The 17,697-nt window shown below is 42.9% G+C and overlaps 1 protein-coding gene across 1 annotated transcript; it reads left to right on the top strand.

Moving 5' to 3' along the window:
• Positions 1-1,288: 1,288 nt before the first annotated feature.
• tssk6 (testis-specific serine kinase 6) lies at positions 1,289-17,380 on the top strand (the record flags this gene model as incomplete). Its single annotated transcript, XM_079270777.1, has 3 exons — positions 1,289-1,373; positions 15,030-15,662; positions 17,349-17,380. The coding sequence occupies 3 exons, from the start codon at positions 1,289-1,291 to the stop codon at positions 17,378-17,380; spliced, it is 750 nt and encodes a 249-aa protein (XP_079126903.1).
• Positions 17,381-17,697: the final 317 nt, after the last annotated feature.

Raw genomic sequence — 17,697 nt, 5'->3', positions numbered from 1 at the left:
TAATATAATTTAGAAAGTGAAAAATCACCTTCAGCTGCCTCAGATGTTGCAGAAAACTATAGGCGACTGAAGTCAAATCCATATTTCAATGAACAGCAGAAATCTACTCTCATTTGCTGTATTTTGAAGTGAGGTTAAATTATTCTAGGTTTAATTAACAAATTGTAATGAGCTGCTTTGATGTGGGAATTTACAGAAATGAAAGTGGTAAAACAATTTCAATAATAGAGTTGAATTGTCTTTTCTCATTAAAGCAGCTGCTTAATTACACGCGTGTTTTTTATGATAAATAATCCATAAGTCCATAAACAAGAGAGGTTAGCTACTTAAATGTTGCTCATAAACAATTTAATTTCATTAAAATATGCAAACATGTACACGTGAAAAGCTGGGGTTGATTTGTTTTGTCATTTTCAATTGCTGCACTCCTCCGCCTCAATATAAAATGCAGTCAGTCAAATTCACACCACACGGACATTTTGGATCAGATCAGTAGTGTTATAAAAGCAGCACGACCTATGAGTTGCAAAAAGTGTTGCAACTCAGCAACACGCAGCACTACTGGGAGTGAATGTCCTCCTCCTGGTAGAGCATGTTCTCTGCTCCTGTACTGACACATGCTCTACCTCTGAACAAATCAACCTGGATTATAACATGGCTTTCCCCAGAGGAAACTTGTCACAAACATCAGCGAGTCAGTCTGATCTTTCAAAGAGGACTTGAATTCCCATTGGCCCCAGCAGGAGAAGGGAAAGCGAGTAGCGTTGTCTGAGCGCATACAGTGCAGCATTAACACAAACGTCACCAAAAACTGGCACGAGAATGACTGAATGACAGCTCAAATTCAGCTGACTTGAAATGAGGGCAGCTGCCATTTCATCCTGCAATCATATATTTTAAAAACCGTACTCAAATTTTCATTTAGCCCTGCGCCACCCCCTCCTTCTGGACTTATTAAATCAGCCGGAAGCATTGCGGCTCTGTCACACGCAGTATTAGAACGCCATCCCCCCTCCTATTACCAGGTGCAGCCCTGTGATTTAAAGCTTTGATTCTGTTCAAATGACAACAAAGGTGAGCCCAGAGCTGACGCTCCTAATTCATCATTCGCTGCTTGATAAGAGCGGGATTAATGCTTTTAATGCAACGGTCGCAGGCAATCATCCATTTTAACGCTGGCTCCCTGGAGGATGCAGCTAAAAAGGGAGAACACCTGAAACACAGGGTAGTGAGAGGGCACGTCACAGGGATACGCGGAGCTCTATAGGGCCTCTTTACAGAGCGTGAGATGGCGCCGGCTTCCTGCTTGCTACCACAAGCCTGCCCTGTGGCCTTGGCCTGCATCCCAGGAGCAGATGGTTTCAAGACCCGAGGTAAAGTTTGACCTAAATGCTGAAATCCAAATTCAAAAAGCGTCAGAATTGCCCTCCTAAAAAAAAATCCATCCTCCCCATATCCTCTCCCCCGCTGGGCCCACCGCAGGGGGTGAGACTTTGAGATAGAGTCTTTTGACCATTTGGGATCTGGGTGCAAAAAACACCATATTTAGGACATGTTTTCCTGCCTTAATAGCTCATTATGTATTCACTCCATGCTTAATTTAACATCTGCTGACTCCTCCACCCTTGCTCTATGCCCCCTAACTTGTGCAAACGCATGGGAATTGGAATGAAAATGACCCATTATCCACGTGTCTGGGCAGAGTGAGCATTATCCCAGCTGTTTCTGTCTGTAGCTGTGATCTTTGCTTTAATAACACTCTGAACAGCCTCCAAACCAAATAACTCATGATGAGATGGCAACTGTTGATCTTGACAGAAATAGATGAGGTGAAACTTGCCATTGTCTCTCACCTGTGATACCCTTCCCACTCATTAACCATGTGAAAATCTAATCTGGCTGAGTCTGCCTCTATAGAACCTGGCATACATGTGCAGTCAGTGCATTTAGGAAACAGCTATATATACGTGCAATAAAGTGGGAACGCGGCCTCCACCTCCTCAGATGTTGGAACGCTTTACTGTCAGCCTCACGAATGAGATACAAGTTGTAGAAGAATCAGACTATTGTGATTTAATGATCCAGAATTATGGAACAAATGTCCAAAATTGGACAAGCTAATGAGGACAAACCCTGTGATGATGAATATAAGCTTTCATCTTGAGGCAAATGCATTTTTTACATTGTAAATGATTTTGCTCTGTTTGATGCATTCACCACAAGTGACTATGTGTTGTTTTGTGGTTCATTCATTTAAATGTTATTTTTAGGGGTGGGGGGGGGGGGGAGAATCAAAAGTGCAGACGTAATTAACGTTTGATCCTGATGAATATGGAACGTAATGATTTTTTGTCTGAGGAACAAAAAACTCCACTGAGGATGAATACATTTGAATAAATGTATTGAAAACATTTTGTGTGGATTCCAACCTTGGGATAGTAATATTGTGCTCAACTCAAATGAAATTAAATGTTACTAACTTAAAGGTTCTCTACAAGACATTCAAAGCATTAACAAAGCACTAAACAACCATTATCTTTGTAAAGGTAGCGCGGAGTAAGAATGCCTGAGCAGAGAATGAAGTCACTCTCCCTCTGTGTGTGTTGTTATCCGAGCTTCTCCGTTCTTTGTTGACATAGCCGGCCGGCCGGCCGTGGTGTTTCTAGTGCACGTTAGTGCATATGGGCCCAGGTTAGCTGCACTGCTCTCATATGGCGGTTACAACCGATAACACCGTTCCGACCAACGATGGTGTTGCAGAAGCGTGGCTCCTACCCTCCTGTTCCCCCTCAGGTAAACACTGTTAGCTCTGTCAGCATGTTTTTTGCGCTGTTAGCGGCGAGCCACCAGCTCAGCTGTCGTGTTTACGGCCGTGTGAAGGCGTGATCTGTTTCGATAGCCCTTATGCCAGCAAGAAGGGAACAACAAACACCTCTGCTTTGTTGTTGCAGTCACAAATCGTCCACAGGAAATTATTCAATTATATTGTATAATTATCATTTAATATTATTTCAGGAGAAATTTCACATGTAAGTTTATGTCCTAAACCCAAACTGTATATCTAATATGACCAATAAATTAATTTGTATAAATACTGAAACAAGTCCAACATGACAACCACACGATGACGCCCAGATGGCCTCAATGTCCTGACATAAAAACAAACACTGCTATCCCAATAATACACTCACACAGGGTCACTTCAGCAGCCAGCTGTCTGTCAGATGGCTTTAAAGTTTCTATGGCTTCTGGTAAAAATTTCAAAGGACTCACAGCTGATGTGACCCTCGGTAACCTACAGAGAGGAGTCAGAAGAGCACAGGTGTTTGTTTGACACCACAGCTCAGAGTCTGGACACTATGTGTAAGTCAGTCATCCATTTCATTCCATGCCGTATGAAAGATGCACTTTGTTGAGCCCACTGACATGTTTCAAGATGCAGGCAGTGGCATTTGGGGCTTTGCAGATTATCTTAAAGGAAGATAAGAGGAGTCAGGAAATGAGGATGAGTCACAGACTCAGATTTCTGTGTAATTGTTGTTGTTGTGGAAATAGTGACCTTAGATAACTGATAGTTTATGTTCATTTACTAATCCTCTCAGCTCCGTTGTAATTGGAGGGGCCAGGTAGTGTGTGCTTTTGCCTGATGTACCATCTGATCTAAATTTTTTTAGACACACATCAAAGGAGCCTGTTGTTGCTGTGAGTCTGAGTATTACGTTTTGAGTCGAGGAACAACCTACATAGTGAGTGTGCTACTAATTAGGGCTTCAGGCCAAAGTGAGGTGCTGCAGGCCGGAGCTCTATGAGCTGTGATGTTTCATTATTATCACCCTTTAGCTACATCGACAACACAGTAGGTTGCTTTAATTACTCTCCATCAGTAGTGGAGTCAAAGCCACTTCAGAGACACACTCCAATCCCCCCTCCGTTCCTTTTCTCTGCAGGGCACTCATTGTCTCCTAAATATCATTTCCCCAAGCTCTATGCACACTATTGGATTAAAATGTGGACGTTTTGCTGAAGGGGTTGAGGGGGTGGGGATGGGGGGGGGGGATGGCATTTGGGTATTTGAGCTTAGCCCGAGGACGGGGCTGTCTCTGGTAACATCATTTTAGCTGCATCTGCTCTGCAGCCCACAGAGGAGACGCTGACTCGCGTTGCTGTTCCTCAGTTAGCCCGACAGACAGATTATTGCCCTTTGTGCACAAACAATCATTATTATCAAGCTCTTCGCATTTTAACCTCAGCATTGTTGCAGTGCAATTTCAGTTTTGAGCAAGAAGGTTTCCTGTATTTCACCCACTATAGACTGATAATATAGAGAGAAAAGCCTTAACGTGTGTTTCTTCGCCTAATTTAAAGGAAGGAACCTAGGTTGGTGGACTAGAACATAAACCGTTTATATAAATGCAAGATAGACTGTTTAATGTCAATAATAAAATCAATATCCACCCAACCTCCTTCAACTATCAGCTGAGTTTTACAGCCGAGCTGGTGCAGTTATATAGGTCCTGTGACGGTGCTTTACAGTTGAATCTTTGATAAAACTTACACTGATACTTTTCAAGGGTTTGTTGTGATGGTACGTTGATTTAAATCAGATTATCAATTTAATTTAGTATCAAATAGTCCACTTTACCGACATACTAGTGAAATTAAACCCAACAAGATGAAAAAAGGGGAGAAAACCTAACAACTGCAAATTCTTCCTTACAGAGCTTGATGGGTTACTGAATGGTTTGACAAGAATGAAAATATTGTGAATCATATTGCTCTGACCTTTGCAGTGAGCAGATCTTAACCTAACTGGACACCTACGGCAGATTTTGGCCAGACGTTTTGAACAGCATCGCCATTGTTGTCATCAAAGCACCAAAACCTGTTGAGAGAATTGTGTCGGGGGATGCTGGCATAACTGCTACAGCCACAGTTACATTCAGTTGGTGTGGAGTATTGACACTGCAGGTTGGTGACAGACGAGCCCTTTAGACATAGCAGCAAAATATATTTTTTACTCCTTTCTGCTTTCGTTAAAACTATGCGGAAAGAGAAAAGATGAAAGACATTTAGAACTATTTAGCACAACATATCATCAGCAAAGTAATTATTACACGAGTGTACAGAGATACTTGTCTTGTGTGACTGCTGTATGGTCACACCAGGGATAACATAAGACGTGTCATTATACAGCAGTACTGACTGATTGTCAGTGAAGCTTGCAGTGCTGAACCCAGTGCTGAACCCAGAAAAAAAAAGTCTTCTCTATGAAATAACCGGTAGGGAGTGTCTCTCTACAGAAGATAGGGATTTGAGTCTTCACTAAACCAGTTCAGAGGGGACCGCTCGTATTGTCCTCTTTTACTGCCGATGACAAAGCAGTATTAGAATTCCCACTTCCTGCTCCTGTATGCATGCCAAGGCTCTTTGTTGGACTGAATGCAGAGCCTATTCATCTCAGAGCACACAACAGAACACAGTAATAACACAGTCATGAGTTTTGACTGATGTCAGTGAGGCGCAGGGCTGCTTCTGTAAGCAGGAACCAGAGCTGGTATAGAGGCCCCTCACACCTTCTCCTCATTGCTCAGTTGATCACCGAGGCCTGCTGACCTCTGCCTGGCCCCACTCCAACTCTAACGCTGCCTGGTCCTTTACAGACCCAATAATAACAGCCACACTGTTTAATACTAAATCCAGGTTAACCTCCCGGCCCCACTTGGCCCCTTGCCTTCAGTGGCCAAAAGAATACTGGGTTGAAGTGTCCTGGTGCCATTTGTTCACAGCTAATGATGTGGAATGATATTTGTATTACTAGTCGTGTGAAGCATCAGCAAATTCATTTTTACGTTGCAGTGTTGATCGCAATATACAAACAAAGAAATTACAGCTGCCCCAATTTTCTCCCTATAAACATTGTATTCTACAGTGTTTAGTGGCACAAATATGATGGTTTGGCAGTGTGGAAGCAGATGCTGTGAGCATCACACAATAAAGAATGGGTTAGGAGCTGTCATTACATGGGAACTAGGTCACCATTCAAGCCAACTTGCTTGCATTGACTGTTTTGAGTGACTATTGATTTTCTGACTCAAGCAATGACTTCATTAATATCACCATTAGTCTGCCATCTGACACAAATGGGTAGCTTGGCTGCAGGGCCAGACAATAATTCAAGTGGATATGAATCAGAGGTTGGATGAATTAAACATACCGTACATTTCACAGCAAATGTGCTCCACACTATACAGTGCACTGACAACATGAACACTACACTTTGTAAAATTGGAAAAGGTTGTAGAGCTCCTTCACTCAACCGTGTTCGAAACAAAATCAACAGAAGAAACAAAATCAACAGAAGAAAGAAAGTCGACGTTACCTCTGCCTTAGCACGCACAAACACAGACAGAGATTACCTGCAAATTCCCCTTTCATCGTTCAATTTAAACTTAATCTGTGAAAGATGAGAGACAAATCAACAGATCGCTTTTCAGCAGGTTTTTCAAAACAAAAACAACAATGAAAGAAGGATTATTTTCACTTTAATCCGGGGGCACCAGCTTAGCTAAAACAAAAGCACGGCCATGGGAACGCGTGGAGGAATGAGAAGGCTCGCTCTACCCACCAAACCCAGCTCCCCATCAAACCACAAAAGAAGAACAATGAGAGTGTGTGTGCGCCTGTGTGTGTGTGTGTGTGTGCGTGCGTGCGTGCGTGTGTGTGTGCACAAGTGGAAGAGAGAAAGCGAAACGGGATTTGAGATCTATGTTAAAACTGCAAATAGCTTTTAAAGATTAGTGACGGGCACAAGGAGGTGACAGCAATGGGATATGTGAAAAATGGATCGCCCCTCCCTACTGTGACTATTTTGATAGCAGTAGCGTTGACAAGCATCGACTTGATTGTGAGAAGGCAATGTGCGCTGAAAAGCCTTGACAAGTTTCTTTGAGGCATGTACAGATCTTTTGGTGACTGAAAGGAACACAAATCAGGATTATGTATTACATAGCCACATTCAAACAGCTGGCATTAGGAGCTCTGAAGTGTCTGGCAAGATACTGCTGTTCAAGGATGTGCCTCCCTCTGTGTGTGTGTGCACTGTAATTACCCAGATGGGCATTTAGAAAAACATTTCTTACGAAGGCATGCAACCATGGCCTGAAAACTCACATTCCACTAAACCTAAATGTTTCACTGACCATTTAGTGAGCGAAATATTCCCTTAATTTGTAAAAGAAAAAAAAAATATATATATATATATATATATATATAAACAAAACTTTGTGATCCTGTTTATGGCCATTCTCCTGTTTTTCATCAGAGCACATGCAGCTATTTATACTGTGTGCGCATGAGAGTACGTTGTGTACCCTGCTCTTATTTAAACCGATCACCACGGTCATCACTGTGTACAGTAGTTGCTCTGTTGTCAGAGATGTGTCTCACTCTGCAGCATTTGTCAGGATTAGACAGGAGTAATCCCGAACCAAACTCCAGAGGATGTCATTTGGAGATATGTGCTGGAACTGAAACTGTGTCAGCTTACTCCCACAAACCCCGTCTTCCACCCTATCTGAGCCATCTCACTCCTTTCTGCCAGCCCTCAGACAAGTCCAATATTTTTGAAATGGCAGAAAATGTAAAACTAGAAAATGCATTTCCTGCTGAAAATGCGTTGGAATGCTGAAAGCTGAAATTAATTGTGAAAAAATTGCTGAAAATTAAGAAATGGGAGACTACCTGTCTGAAAAATGTTGAAGCCCGAAAGCATTTAAACTGCACTGCTGAAAAACCTTCCAGTTGAAATGTCTAACTATGGTGTCTGTAGCTGAAAGTATGAGGAAGAAGAAGGCTTTGAAAGTTGAAGAAGTATAACAGGATTTGAAGATTTTCTCCATAGAGATCCCATTCAAAAGAAAATTGCAAAAAGCTTAATTCAAAAAGTTTAAAGATTACAAATATGAAAAGTCAAAGCACCCCTCTCCTGAAAGAGCTGAACATTTTGATATTTGAACAGTTTCTGTAGCTTAAACAAATTTCAGAAGTAGTGATATTTGTAGTAATAGTAGTAGAAGTTGTAGTTGTAGTAGAAGTATTATTAGTAGTAGGCAAGGCAAGGCAAGTTTATTTGTATAGCACATTTCAACAACAAGGTAATTCAAAGTGCTTCATATAAAACCATTAAAAGCATCAAAACATAAGGCAAAAGAAAAGGAGATTTAAAAACAATTAAAGAAACAGTGTAAGAAATAAAATGCAGTAGTAAAATGCAGAAATGCAGGAAATTGATTCATATATTAATTGAATGTGGTTCAATTAAAGGCAGCAGCAAACAGAAAAGTCTTCAATCTTGAATTAAATGAGCTGAGGGTCTCAGCAGACCTGCAGCTTTCTGGGACTTTGTTCCAGATATGTGGAGCAGAAAAACTGAACGCTGCTTCTCCATGTTTAGTTCTGACTCTGGGAACAGAAAGTAGACCGGTCCCAGACGACCTAAGGGGTCGGGATGGTTCATAAGGTAGCAGCAGATCAGAGATGTATTTTGGCCCTAAACCATTCAGTGCTTTGTAAACCAACAGCAGGATTTTAAAGTCAATTCTTTGTTGGACAAGAAGTCAGTGCAAAGACCTCAGAACTGGAGTGATGTGATCCACCCTCCTGGTCTTAGTGAGGACTCGAGCTGCAGCGCTCTGAATCAGCTGCAGCTTTCTGACGGACTTTTTACAGAGACCTGTAAACACACCGTTACAGTAGTCCAGTCTGCTGAAGATAAATGCGTGGACAAGTTTTTCCAAATCCTGTTGAGACATAAGTCCTCTAATCCTTGATATATTCTTCAGGTGATAGTAGGCTGATTTTGTAATTGTCTTGATATGGCTGATCAGGTTGAGGTCTGAATCCATAACTATGTTTAGTCTTTCTAGGAGTATGGCATGGTCGACCGTGTCGAATGCAGCACTGCGATCCAGTAACACCAAGACTGAACTTCTGCCATTGTCTATGTTTAAGTCGTAAAGTAAAGTCAAACTTTTATGTGTTTGCAGTCTTGTTGTGTGCATGACTACTGAGTTAACCTTTCCAACCAAACACTGCCTGTATGCTGCCCTGGTGTCTGTTACAGTTCAACTCCTGTCCATCAGGCTGCATGTAGTTCTGATGGAACATTCTCACAGCCATTGCTCCTAGAACATGAATTATTATGACAACATCACAACATTGATGATGAATAAGCTGTTCATGGAGAGGCATGGTTACACATTCAGGAACAACCTGGGAGAAGGCATGTTTGGCAAAGTTGCGAGTACCTACTCAGCCCGCCTGAGGAAAAAGGTTGCCATAAAGTTTATGGACACAAAAAGGTTGTCTTCCACTTACGTGGAAACGTTTCTGTGTCGGGAAATGGAGATCATCAGGACTTTGAACCATCCCAACATTGCCAAGACTCTTGAAATCTTCAAATGGCACACAAGCAAGGTAATACATACATATATATATACGGTATATATATATATATATATATATATATATATATATATATATACTTATAATAGTTGTGTGAGAGTAAAATGTTAAACTTAAATATAAACAGTAAATGACTTGTTAAGGCTGCTTTTAGTCCGACCCAAAATTGAATGTACCGTACCATCTTGAGTTGTTTTTGTTTTTATACATCCCTAGACAATGTTTAGATGTGATAGATATGATGTCTTAGACTTTACTTGCAGTCACAAAATACTGATCATACGTGTTTTACAGTATCATACAATTGCTAAGAACCATACTGTCCTGTTGCTTTACCATTTCCAAACTTTCAGAATTTATGATCTGCTATGCCGCTTTAGAGCAGTTCTCTGGCTAAAGTTATGGCACTTATAATATGCTGTGTAAACCAGAGGTCCCCAACCTTTTTTGCACCACGGACCGGTTTCATGTCAGACAATATTTTCACGGACCGGCCTTCAAGGTGTGGCGGAAAAACACGACGAAATAAAATGATACGATCAGCATGAAAACAAATATAAAATGCATAAATAAATACAACTCACAATAACGCTGAATCAGTGGCAGCCCTGAGCTTGTTTCTCTGCAACGAGACGGTCCCATCTGGGGGTAATGGGAGACAATGACACCCGGAGTCTGTTCCTTATGTTCAGTCTACTCCGTAATTTTGTTTTGATTGCCGTCACTGCAGAACATCCCGCTTCACAAAGAGGATGTGTGAAATGGAAGCAGGGTTTTCAGCGCTTTAGTGGCGATCTCAGGACATTCAGCCTTGATTTTAATCCAAAACACCAGCAGAGTTGTTGTCTCAAACATACTTTTAAGGCCACCGTCATTTACAATCTCCAGCAGCTGATCTTCTGTCGCCACATATTCTGCAGAGCGGGTTTGGCGCGTCAGAATTACTCCTGATATTTAATCAGACTCCTGATATTGTCTGTTAAATTAAGCTTTTATTTTCTTGGAAGCTGTAGGCTCTTCTTCTGTCTCCTTAGTGGCCTTTCCCCCTTTGCAAAGAAGCTCTCCAAAAGTTTTGGACTCATTTTCGCTAGTTTTCGGGCTTCATTTTTGAGGTAACGTATCACGTGACCGAGACGAGCGTCTTGACATGTGTCAAGAGGCACAGGCGGATGAAATTGCGAGAGAATCCGGTAATTTTTCAAAATAAAACTTCTTTCAGACTCTGATAATCAATAAAACGGAAATAATATAGTGTGTATTCTTTCTGTGCGGCCCGGTGGTTGGGGACCACTGGTCTAACCCATAACTCTGACACTTTGGCATGGAGGTATAAAGCATAATAAATGCTAAACATATAATACAATATGTTCACCACTTCTAAACTTAAAAGATTGTGTTCTAAGTTGCATGATTTTAACAGGGATACGTTGTATAAAGCCTTAAAAGTATATTACAATGTCTTATCAATATGTTTATAACATATTATTGACATGGTCTTCATAAGGGTAACCAAAATATCTTAATTTGAAGGCAAACCAATATCACCACCAATACTAAAGAGTTTGATTCATTTCAAAACACATTGCTTTTAGTTGCCTTAGGTTCAAGATGATATAATTGTTAATATGATATTGGCTGTGTGTGTGCTTTTTGGAATTATGCAAAGGTGCTAATAAGGGAATATAAGAAAATGTCCTGCTCCTGTGGAAGGGCTATCATATGTTAAATTACTTATATTGACCCTAAAAACTATTTCGTTTATGTTCAAATGTTCCCCATTAAGATGGTACTGATATCTGGTTTGGCCCAAGGACTATTTCTATTGTAACATGTTGAAATCATTCACAAAAATGAGTCAGTTATTAAGTACAAAGAGAAAATAAAGTAATTATCAAGTTAACGTTCAAGCGGTTATTGGAATTGATTCAGCGGAGCGATTGGTTCACCATCATTGACTTAAAGGTGCATATTTAAAGGTTGAGGTTGCTTCGAAACACAGAATATACTTGCGTTTCACCTTTCATGCCCTGGCCCGTGCACCGCCAGCTGTGGTGGGGACATGGCGCTTGAGCTGCTGCATGTTAGAGCTGCTCCATCACATTCGTCCCCTGTTAGAGAGTGACGTGCCAGCATTTGTCAGACATTGTGGTAGCCTCAGATCGCTGCTCGGCATAGGAAGACATTAATCGGATGACCCCAGCCCTGAAGTGGGTGCAATAGGCGCACTACCCAGTACGGGCCATCGGCTTGGTGTATGCCGTTTTTCCTGCCACGATTTCAGCAACAGACTGGTCTTTGGTGACCCTCTCTTGAAGCGGTTCTTGCATGGGGTCGGGACACAGTGACAGTAATGCATGCCTCCTTCCTGCAGTGGCTCTGCACTGCCATTGGGGCACATAGCTTTGGTTAAGAGTCCCTTTGAGCCTCTGGAGCGCTCTTCTCTGAAGGCTGTTCAAGACAGCATTGCTACTTGCACTGACCTCACAACCACACAATTAGGTGGAGATATAATATTTTTCCTTTGTAAAATGCTAAGTTGATGTAGTAATTATGATATACGATTTGTAAATTTTGTGGGTGCAGATAAAGATACAGATTAACAGACACAAATCACTCTGCATTCATTTGTGAATTATGTTTTAAGAATAACGTAACTTGACATTTGTTTGTGGAGACTGTTTTAACACCATCAATTTGGAGGATTTGTTGGGTATTTGTGGTAGCAATGGTCGAACAAGGCAAGGCAAGGCAAGGCAAGGCAGGTTTATTTGTATAGCACATTTCAACAACAAGGCAACTCAAAGTGCTTCACATAAAACCATTAAAAGCATCAAAACATAAGGCAAAAGAAAAGGAGATTTAAAAACAATTAAAGAAATCAGAAAACAAGAGGAAGTCCAGTAGATGGCTGCTGTTGCTTATACAATAATCTACAGCCATGCTAGCAGCTCTGTGAGGCTGTGCTTGGCACAGCAATGATTTGAGCTGAATGCTAAAATTAATGTCTACCTGCCAGTGGAGAGAGGAAGTCAGGACATCACCAAAATCCTTAGTATTCATCCTCTGGAAACCATGAATGTCTCTACAAAATGTCATGGCAATCCAACTGATAGTTTCAGTCTGAACCAAAGTGGAGGACAAACCAAGATACATTGCCATCTCTAGGGCCACACGACAAGGATGGCTAAAAGTGCTACGGATTGTGTTGTTGGGTCCGATTCTATTTTTCTTTTTTACATCCATTGAACATTTAAATTTGACCATATACTGTGGGTCAGAAGTCAAGCGGGTTGTCTTTCATGGACTTAACCCCAAAGGTTAGCAGGTGGCACTAGGCAAACTAGAGAGGTGCTTTCGTAGCCTCGACGACTGTAACGGTGTGTTTACAGGTCTCTGTAAAAGGTCAATCAGATAGCTGCAGCTGATTCAGAATGCTGCAGCTCGAGTCCTCACATCACTCCAGTTCTGAGGTCTTTGCACTGGCTTCCTGTCCAACAAAGAATTGACTTTAAAATCCTGCTGTTGGTTTACAAAGCACTGAATGGTTTAGGGCCAAAATACATCTCTGATCTGCTGCTACCTTATGAACCATCCCGACCCCTCAGGTCGTCTGGGACCGGTCTACTTTCTGTTCCCAGAGTCAGAACTAAACATGGAGAAGCAGCGTTCAGTTCTTCTGCTCCACATATCTGGAACAAAGTCCCAGAAAGCTGCAGGTCTGCTGAGACCCTCAGCTCATTTAAATCAAGATTGAAGACTTTTCTGTTTGCTGCTGCCTTTAATTGAACCAGATTCAAGGATATTAATGAATTTCTGCATTTAAATATACTACTGTATTTTATTTCTTACACTGCTTTTTAGTGTTTTAATGACTGTTTTTAATGTTTCAATCAATGTTCCCAATTGTTTTTAAATCTCCTTTTTTGCCTTGTGTTTTGATGCTTTTAATGGTTTTATGTGAAGCACTTTGAATTGCCTTGTTGAAATGTGCTATACAAATAAACTTGCCTTGCCTATACAAGTACAAGTCCACTTACAATTCACCATCTACTTTTGTGTCTCTAGGTCTATGTGGTGATGGAGTTATGTGTGAATGGAGACCTCCTGAAGCATATCACTGTCAAGGGGGCCTTAACTCACTAGAGTAGTCGCCGGCCAACTCCATCTCCACATGTCCAACCATGAGCTCTATGAGCCCCTCCAATCCGGCTTCAGACTCCAACACAGCACGGAGACCGCCCTCATTAAGATCATCAACGATCTCCTCATTGCTGCTGACTCTGGCCGCCTCAGCATCCTCATCCTCCTGGACCTCTCTGCAGCATTTGACACTGTCTCCCATACCATCCTCCTCAACCGCCTATCTGACCTTCTAGGGGTCACTGGCACCGCCCTCTCCTGGTTTTCATCCTACCTCCATAACAGGGAACATTTTGTTTCCATCAACGGCTCTATTTCCCCCCTAGCCCCAGTCAATCATGGCGTGCCCCAAGGCTCTGTGCTTGGCCCCCTCCTCTTCACCATCTACATGCTCCCCCTCGGCAAGATCATCCGCCATCATGGACTGAACTTCCACTGCTATGCTGATGACACTCAAATCGAACTCAGTACCACTCCATCCTCCCAGTTCCCCCCTCAGTCCCTTGTCAACTGTCTGCATGAAATAAAAACCTGGATGTCATCAAATCTTCTCAAACTCAACACCAAGAAGACAGAGCTCATGGTTGTGGCACCCAAGGCGCTGCTCCGGAAGGTGGGTGACTTCATCCTCGAGGTTGACGGCTGCTCCATCTCCCCATCTCCTGAAGTCCGCAACCTGGGTGTCATCCTGGACTCCACCCTTTCCTTCAAGTCCCACATCAAGTCCGTCACCAAAACTGCCTTTTTTCATCTCCGGAACATTGCCAGACTCCGACCGTCACTCTCGGAGTCTGTTACTGAAACCCTGGTCCATGCATTTATCACCTCCCGCTTGGACTACTGCAATGGTGTCCTGTTCGGGGTACCCAACAAAACCCTGGACAGGCTCCAGTACGTACAAAACTCTGCCGCCAGGGTTCTCACGCACACAAAGCCCTGGCAGCACATCACCCCCACCCTCATCAACCTCCACTGGCTCCCGGTCAAGTCCCGCATCTCATACAAGATCCTCCTCCTCACCTACAAGTCCCTCCATGCCCATGCCCCCCAGTACCTATCGGACCTCCTCCGCCCACATGCCCCTCCCCGGAACCTGCGGTCTTCAGACTCTGGCCTGCTTGCCACCACCCGCACCAAACTGCGAACCTTCGGGGACAGAGCTTTCAGTGTGGCAGCCCCCACCCTCTGGAACTCTCTCCCTGCGGTGATCCGCAACATTTCCACTCTGGACGCCTTCAAAAGGGCCCTCAAGTCCCATCTGTTCGCCAAGGCTTTCGGCCCCTAGTTTACTTGTTCTGTTTTTCTGACTGTTTGTCTAAACTGTTTTTGTCTAACTGTTACTCTTGTAAAGCGGCCTTGGGTCCCCTGAAAGGCGCTATATAAATTAAAGTTATTATTATTATTATTATTATTAACTGAAAATGAAGGCTGTAGGCTTTTCACACAGCTGTGCAATGCGCTCCAATATCTCCACATCAGTGACGTGGCCCACAGAGACCTTAAATGTGAAAACATGCTGCTGGACAGACATTTTAACCTCAAAGTGTCTGACTTTGGGTTCAGCAAGAGGCTCACTTACGCAGACGGGCGGATGATGCTGAGCAAAACCTTCTGTGGCACCTTGTCCTATGAAGCACCTGAGATTGTGAGAAGTTTACCATACAACCCCAAAGTGTCTGATGTGTGGAGTATGGGTGTTGTGCTGCATATGATGCTCCATGTTTCAATGCCCTTTGATACCACCAACATAAAGAGGATGTTGAGAATGCAAATTCAGCGCAATGTCAAATTCCCCAACATTCCCTCTGTTTCGTCTGAGGCAAAAGACCTCATCCAAAGGATTTTTCACCCTGTTGTGAAGCACCGGATTACAATCACCGACATATTGCAGAGTTCCTGGATGTTGCGGGAAGGGAAAATGGAGGACAGTGAGGAGGCCCTCACATCAAACGCCTCTGGAAAGAAAGGACCCCCAGATGAAAAGGCCAAAGAGGAAGAAAAACTTCTAAAAGCCAATTCAGAACCAAGGGAGGAACCATCATCTCCTGCCCCATGCCCGAGTCTCCTCGTTACAGGAAACATACACCACCCGCCTCACCCGGAAAGCCACTCAAATCGCAAGCGACACCAGTCACCCTGCACATAGTCTGTTCAGCCTCCTACCCTCTGGAAGAAGGTACAGGAGCCTCGGCTGCCGCACCACCAGACTAAAGAACAGCTTCACCCACCAAGCTGTCAGGACACTGAACTCTCTCCCCTCACTCCCCCCAATCATATCCTCCAGCCTGACGGGAAGCTGAAGCTGACCCCCCCCCCCCCCCCAGTACAGAAGTACTGTAAATATGTATCCATATTTATATTTATATTAATTGCCCACTTTTCACACACACACACACATTATATTAATTGCCCATTTTTCCCATTATTATATTAATTGCCCACTTTTCCCGTTTTTATGTGTATTGAACGTTCCTATGTGTATTGAATGTTTTATTGTAGTATAGTATATGTTTTAACTAGGATATCTGTCTTTACCTAGCCTAGGAAGTGTTTTATGTGTCGTGCTTGCACTTTATGTTCCACCGTGGGAGAGTGGGAAACGTAATTTCGATTCCTTATATGTCCTGACATGCAAGAAATTGACAATAAAAGCTACTTTGACTTTTGATGACACTGACATTAGAGGCTAACAAAACTTAAATAAATACATTCATCAACACCATTTTTGAGTGTTTGAGTTTCCTCAATTGCATGTGTGACGATCCTCAGACTTAAGGTTTGAATTCATGAAAATGCTCAGTTGTGTGTTTATGGACATGGGTATGGACCGGGTTATGAGGCTTATCCCTGTTTTGACCATATTCTGGATTTAATGTTTACATGGAACACAGCGAAATATGGTTAGTTAAGTATAGTTAAGGGTTTTCTCAACATTGTAAAGTTGAAATGGTGTCTGTAGCTGAAAGTATGAGGAAGTTGAAGGAGTTGAAGGTTGAAGAAGTTTAAGAGGATTTGAAAATATTCTCCATAGAGATCCCATTGAAAATAAAAATTGCAAAAAGCTTAATAATTCAAAACGTTTAAAGGTTAGATATATGAAAAGTCATAGCACCCCTCTGCTGAAAGAGCTGAACATTTTGATAGTTTCTGTAGCTTAAAAAATGAAGGAGAAGAAGAGGTGGGACGGAAGAAATAGAAGAAGTCAAATAAATATTCAAAAATTCAAAGAACAATGCTTAACAGCATTCCAACAATAAGGAACAACAACAACAAAAAAGGCTAAAAGAAGTGGAACTGCTGAGCGCCCTTCAACTCACTTTCCCACCCCACTCCTCAACAAACCCTCCTCCAGGCAGGTGGGTTGCTCATGATGTCAGGCCCCATCACCGATATCCGTTCTAATGTCCCTCAACACTTGGCTGTCGCATCACCGCCCACCATTAAGTCATTGCTTGTGTCCGATGCACGGGGGCCGATCTGTGTGCTCTGGCCCACTCCCTGCTCTGTGCCTTTATCACACCCCAACCTCTCTGTGACAGACAGGACTGATCTCCCCTGCAGCAACGCTCCACCCCGCCAGTAAAAGGACAGCAGTGGAAAAAGCCCCCCAGGGCCCATTGAGGATGGACTCATGAATCAAACATGCGCCCGAAGCTTCCCTCTTATCACCGAGGTCAGCCCAGGCATTAATACGCCATGGCTCGAGGGAGCTACCTACTGTGACCTCCCCCAGTTTTCCTGAACAGAAGGGCACAGTCCTCAGGAGCTGGTCCAGTGAGAGAGGGCCTCCCTCCAACACAGTCACTTCACATTACGTCTACACACAGAGAGGGGGCGATGGAGAAAGATCGAGATGAGAGAGAACAAAAAGAGGTGCAGAAATGGGGCATGAAAGATCAAATAGACAAAGAAGGAGAGGAAAAGAAAAACAATATTCCTCGGTGCAACGCTGGGCAGGGAGTAACATGTGGGTAAAATCGACTGTGTGTACAGACCCTTTCAAACACCACCAATCTTCATTGGCCAGACGGGGTGTGATATATGTGACTGTCTGCCAGCGTAAATTAGGCAGTCCAGCCCGCTGTGTGGTAAAGC

Source organism: Melanostigma gelatinosum (assembly GCF_949748355.1).
Source record: "Melanostigma gelatinosum genome assembly, chromosome: 6".
NCBI lineage: Eukaryota > Metazoa > Chordata > Actinopteri > Perciformes > Zoarcidae > Melanostigma > Melanostigma gelatinosum.
Note: the sequence above shows the minus strand (reverse complement) of the source record. Positions and strands in the feature narration are given on the sequence as shown.